The 6418-nt window shown below is 27.5% G+C and overlaps 1 protein-coding gene across 1 annotated transcript; it reads right to left on the bottom strand.

Annotated features, from left to right (window-relative positions):
- Nucleotides 1-4415: 4415 nt before the first annotated feature.
- Nucleotides 4416-6203, bottom strand: LOC122508598 (insulinoma-associated protein 1a-like). The gene has a single exon (XM_043622048.1). It carries the CDS (start codon nt 6030-6032, stop codon nt 4746-4748), a length of 1287 nt encoding a protein of 428 aa, XP_043477983.1. The 5' UTR covers nt 6033-6203; the 3' UTR covers nt 4416-4745.
- Nucleotides 6204-6418: the final 215 nt, after the last annotated feature.

Raw genomic sequence — 6418 nt, 5'->3', positions numbered from 1 at the left:
TAAGATTTTAAAAAAATTAAACTTACAAATTTTTTTTTTAATTTAATTTTTCTATTAAAAAATTTAAACTTGAGGGGATGCCGGAATAAATACGATTGTTTTATAGAAACTATGCAAAAATTGCACCTACTTTGACAGGCCATTAAAAATATATAGTTAAAAATTTCATTTTTCTAAAATTTTAAAAAATTAAAAATTTTTTTTTTAAATTATAATTTTTTAAAATTTTGATAAATTAAATTATAAATTTTTTAAAATTTGGATAAATTAAATAACTTTTTTCAAAAATTACAATATATTTGTTGCCTTAAACAATAAACGAATTCGAGTCGTGATTTAAATAACTAGATTCTTTGGACTAGACTTTTACTCTTTCAATTCTAGCGAGTAGAATGAAAAATAGAACGCAAACTAAAAACATAATTGGAACTGAAAATTGCACACACCTTATAATATTAACTATTATATCCATATAAGGAAAGATTTTTTTTCTTTTTAAAGTTTTCAGTTTGTTTTTGAAAAATGAATTCGAATTATTATTTTTCTTTTAACCTTTTTGCATCTTGCTTTTAGCCTTAAATTTTAAAAAATAAAAATTTATTTCATTCAAAGCATTTTTTGTTTTAAAAAATATTTAATTTATTTAAATTTAATTTATTCGAAAAATTGAGAATTTTTTTAAGTTTAAAATTAAAAAATTTTTTAAATTACAAAAAAATTGGGAAAAAAAATATAAATTAATTATATATAAAAGAAAAAAAATGTACAGATTGAAAAATTATTGATCATGTTTGAAAGACTTTTATCTATAGTTAAAAGCAAGATGCAATGGAGGGTCAACGCGACTAGATAATAAAAATCAATACAGTCTCGACTAAAATATTATTATTTGTAATCGGCGCTCAATTCTGTGTATATAGAAAATTCTTCAGTTATGGAAATAGACTAGAAATATAAATATAGGTACATCCATACGAATATATAATCGTCTACATATATTATCATCACGACTATATATATATATATATATATATACATACATATACGAAGCTTTTACTTTATAGTTTCACATAATATATATAGAATCGTCGCACTGATTCTCAAGTTAAGAATCGAATAATATCCCCCCTCGGGAAAAAATCAATGACTAGAAATTTTTTTTATATTAAAAATTTTTTAATTAGTTAATTAATTTAATTAATTTTTTTTGTTTTATAATTAATTAAATTTTATTAACAAATTAATACCACTTAATTATTCTTTGATGCACCAGCTGTATGAATCTGAATTATTTTTTGTATATATGTATATATATATACTTAAATATTCATATTGAAACATGTATATATTAAAACTAAACAATTATTCTAAAAACTACATTATTGTACCATATTACTTACACGAACAATTTTTATTACTACGAATCTTTTTTTGCTTTCTTATCGCGTTTTTAAAAAAAAATATTTTTTTGGAAATCTTTTCGAGAGCAATAAATATAAATATAATAATTCTTTTCGAATAAATTAATAAATAGAATAGTAAAATTTTTTTCTGATAATGTAACAATTTTATAATTATAGGAGAATATATATTTAAAATCCGGGTGGAATAATCGCCTTTACTTAAAAAATGTTCCCTCCCCATTTATTTCATTGGTTGATTTTCAAGGTCGCGACGCAAAGACCAATCGTAGTTGCGTGACCTTGAAAAGTGGCCAATGAAATTAATAAGAAAGCTGGTGTAGGCCGCTCTTAACTCTGCGATGGCAAAAAAAAAATAAAGACGGTTTTTGCATTCGGATTTAAAAATATTCTATTTTTTTTTTAATTTAAAAATTCTATGAATTTTTTTATTTCTCTTTTCTTCTATACTTTCTCTTATTTTTTCTTTTATTTTTCAAAAAAGACATTTTTGTAAATTAAAAGAAAAAATAAATTTTATTTTTATTTTTTCTATTTTATGTTTCTTTTTCATTATTCGTTTGTTCATTTATAAGTAAAAATTATTCAGTAACACATTTTTATGAATCACTTCACTTTTTTTTAATAATAAAAAGAAAAAATATATATTTATATATATGTATATGTATATATTGAAAAATATAGAACTTTTATTGAGATATCTGCTCTTTTTAGAATTATAAATATTATATATTACATGAACAATTATTATATTTAATGCTAAAAGTTTATGAAAATTGTTCGTGTTTTCCTTTTTTTTCTCGTCCCTATTATCTAAGCTATTTACATTGATTTCACAATTTCTAAAACTGTTCATTTTTCTTTTTTTATTATTATTATATATATATATATATATATATTATATTTAATCGAATACTATTTGGTAATAATATTTTCGATCTATATAGAAAAAAGCCAATTTTTATACATTAATTTACAAATTAAATAAGTTGGTACATTTATCAATTAACGATTAAATATCTTTGGCAAAAACGATCATATATAGATTCTAGCTGTAGGGAAATTTTATGCTTCTTTCAATTTTTTTTTTATTATTTAATAATAATTATTAAACAATAATTAATATTTGATGTTAGGATTAAATTAATTTTTAGAATTTTGATTTTCTTCACATTTTTTGTTTTTTTTTATTTATGTAAATATGGTAAATATGAAGAAAGGCAGAATTTTAAGGTTATGTTTGTCTTATTTTCGTTATTTTAACCTAAATTTTTCCTTAAAATAATTAAAAGAACAAAAGTTTCTGTCTTTAATTTAAAATCAGTTTTTATTAATAATTTTGGATATAACGAAGATTTGAAGATCAATCGTTTTTAAAGAGTTTTGATTCTTTTTGTGTATTTTTATTCTGAAAATTACAAATATAACCTAAAATTTGTTACCTTTCTTCAACAGAGCGCAAAATTTTTGAATTTATCTTATTTGCTTGAAGTAATAAAAAATTGAATTCATAAATGTTTTAAGCACTGGGAAAATTCAGATAAGAATAATATATGTTTAAAGCTATCGAAAATATTTTAATCTAAAGACGCTATCGACTAGAAGATACTTTTTTTAATACGACTAGATCGCTGACTAGATTTAATACCACAATCGAGCAATATTTTTAATTTTTTTTTGTTTATTATCATTATATTCTTAATATATTCAGCCAATTTGTTTATTAAATATTAGATTTCTTTAAAAAAAAACCAAAAAAATCTTTAGATTTCTTAAGATTTTTATAAAAAAATGAAATATTTTTTTCGTATAAAATTTTGTCTCTTAAAATTTTTGAAGAAAGTTACCATTTTTTAAAACTAATTTTTTCTTTTCCAAGGAAACAAAATTTAATTGAAAAAAGAGTAGAATTGATGTTATATGTTCAATATGTACAGTCAGTAACGGAATGCAACAAGTTGACTACCTATATATATATAATATATATATATATATATATATATATATATATATATATATATATATATATAACCATGAGTGTTATAATGAATTTTGGTAAAAAATTTTCATAAATTTTTTGTTTCCATTAATTAAAAAATTGTCAGAAAATCCTACATTTTTTAGATCAATTATTAATTTTTGAATTCATTTATACTTCACGAAGAACAAAAGAATTATTGATTAACAATTTTTTTGTTAATTTATTATTATTATTATTATTATTATTAAATAAAAAAATATTCCTTTAAATAATGTTTGTAAATCAAAAATTTGGTTTGCAAAAATTTTGCTAACCACACATTTTGTTAATCAAAAATTTTGATAAAGAGAAAAGTTATAGTTATTCGAAAATTTACTTTGCAAAAATTTTGATTAACAAAATGTGTGGTTAGCAAAATTTGGTTTGCAAAAATTTTGCTAACCACACATTTTGTTAATCAAAAATTTTGATAAAGAAAAAAGTTATATTTAATCGAAAATTTCTTTTGCAAAAATTTTGCTAACCAAACAAATTTTGCTTATATTTGGTTAATTTAAAAAATTTATTAAGAGAAAATGTAAAACTTGGCTTCCAAAAATTTTGTTAACCAAAAATTTGGTTAATACAAACTTTGGATAAACAAAATTTTAATTAAGAGAGAATTTAGTTATAATCAAAAATTTGGTTTGCAAACATTTTTCCTAACCAAACATTTCGTTCATCAAAACGTTATGGATAGCAAAAATGTAATAACGAGAAAATTTATAGTTAATTGAAAATTTGATTTTCAAAAATTTTGCTAATAAACATATTTTTGGTTAATTAAAAATTTACTTAATGGAAAATTTGTTTTGAAAAACTTTTGCTAACCAAACATTTGGTTCATTGAAAATGTGTTGAATCAAAAGTTTGGTAAATAAAAAATTTGGTAATTCTAAAATTTGGTTATTTAAAAATTTGTTTAATCAAAAATTTGTTTAATCAAGAATTTAGATAATCAAAAATTTAGTTGACCAAGATTTTGTTTAGCCAAGAATGAATGAGGTTAATGAAAAATTAGTTTCCAAAAGGCTCCTCTAAAATAAGAAAGAGATTGTAGAAAAGCAGACGAAATTTTGAAGGAAAAGAAACATTTCCCTTTATATAGGGAAAACAATTTGCTTAAACAATTTGGCTGATTAATGATAAAGAATAAAAAGATTTACATATATAATATATGAACAAAGATCACAAGTCTACTCACAATTGTTAGCAAATTTTCACAGAAGATCCATGCCAAATCTCCAATAGAGTCCAGGTCTTCTAGGCAGGGGTCTCGCTGGAAAACGATGATGATGATGATGTCAGGGCATTTCGATGTTAATTGGACTACTTCCAATTTGCACCGTACCGATGTTCTTCATTTCCAATCCATTCTCATTATTATTGTTATTTGTCATATTACTGTTGTTGTTGTTATTATTGTTACTCTGACCGTTACTATTTTGGACCAATTCAGGATGCTGGGTGGCTAAATGTTTTCTTAATGCCGCTTGTCTTGTGAATTTAGCATCGCATCTCGTGCATGTGACTTCAACACCCGATGAAACTGATGATGTTCCATCAGTAGCAGTAGCAGCAGTTGCAGAAGTAGAAGATGTGCCGTTTGATGCTCGTGGTTTATGCCAACGACGATGTGATGCCAAATTAGCAGGACATGAGAAACGTTTATCACACTCTGGACAACGGTATTCAACGTGTGCAATTCTCGAGCAACGATGCTGCGCCAATTGAAATGCATCGTCATGCAATTGTCTGCATAGTTTACACTGATATGGTCCGAGGCGATTTTCGATTTTTGCCAATTCAGCACGTGCCTCGTCGGTGACTTCGACGATGTTGAAAGCCGGATCGATGTCACCGGTGACGACAGCCTCGTCGGGACCTAGGATCACTGTTCCCGAGACGGGACTGCTTGTGTCTTCGTCGAATTTCAAACGACGGGCGTGTTTCTTCTTTCTTGGTAGTGAGACATGTTTGTCGGGATTGTTTGATGAACGGGGAGTTGTTGGGTCGTCTTCGTCGGTGTCGCGATGTCGTCTTCTGGGACACTGGGGAGGCGATGGTGTGCTTGGCGGTGTCATTGGTGAATGAATCGGAGTATTGGGAGTACTGGGGTGATGTTGGGGTGTTAGGAGCAATTGCTGTTGATATGTCTGAAGAGGTGTGAGAATTTTTTGATGATACTTTTGATCCATTAGGACCATGGGGGTTCTGATAGGTGTTGGCGATGACAGATCCTTCTTCTGATCGTAGGTATCGTCGACCACAAGTTCCTCATCGTCATCCACCAGAATTGGATACCTGCCCCTTTGATGTCTTTGCAGACGATCCTCCTCATCGTCCACCTCGATGCATTCCTCGATTTTCGGAATTGGTTTTAGAGAAAGATCCAAGGGACATGGTGTTGATGATCGAGAATTCTCCCAAGGGAGGACGTGTTGATCGGTGGCAATTCGGGTGTATTCCTCGGCACCAATGCTCATGTAGGACGTTGGTCCATAGGGATGATGTAGCTGATCACCATAGTAGCCGGCGAAATAATTGAGTCCCGGTGCTAGGAATGCCCTTGGCAATGTACTGTGCAACATCTTCTCTTCTTCTGGTAAAATATTTTTGCAAATATTTTTGTAAATCTTTTTGTAAATCGAGACAGGAAAATCTTAAGTAGCCATATCAGGTGTGACGGTAACTGATGATGATGATGTTCATCAAAAGCCGTTCTTTATGCGGCGGTGGCTAGACGCCGTTTGAATAAAGACCCCCGCAAGAAATATCGAGGCTCCTGTAGAGGAAATTTTAACTCCGCCTCCATTGGATCCCTAACTGTATTTCATTGGCCTGACTCCTTCCACGATGAAAGTGTGGCGCGTGTCTACAACCCACACAGTGCATACCCGGCCCCCTCGACGCGCACCCGGACAATTTTGCTGGTGGCCGTCAACTATTGTATACGCATCACGCATCCTATACCCGC

This window comes from Leptopilina heterotoma, unplaced genomic scaffold (genome assembly GCF_015476425.1).
Source record: "Leptopilina heterotoma isolate Lh14 unplaced genomic scaffold, ASM1547642v1 Lhet_55, whole genome shotgun sequence".
Taxonomy (NCBI): Eukaryota; Metazoa; Arthropoda; class Insecta; order Hymenoptera; family Figitidae; genus Leptopilina; species Leptopilina heterotoma.
The sequence above is the reverse complement of the archived record's forward strand: the minus strand, read 5'-3'. Positions and strand labels throughout refer to the sequence as shown.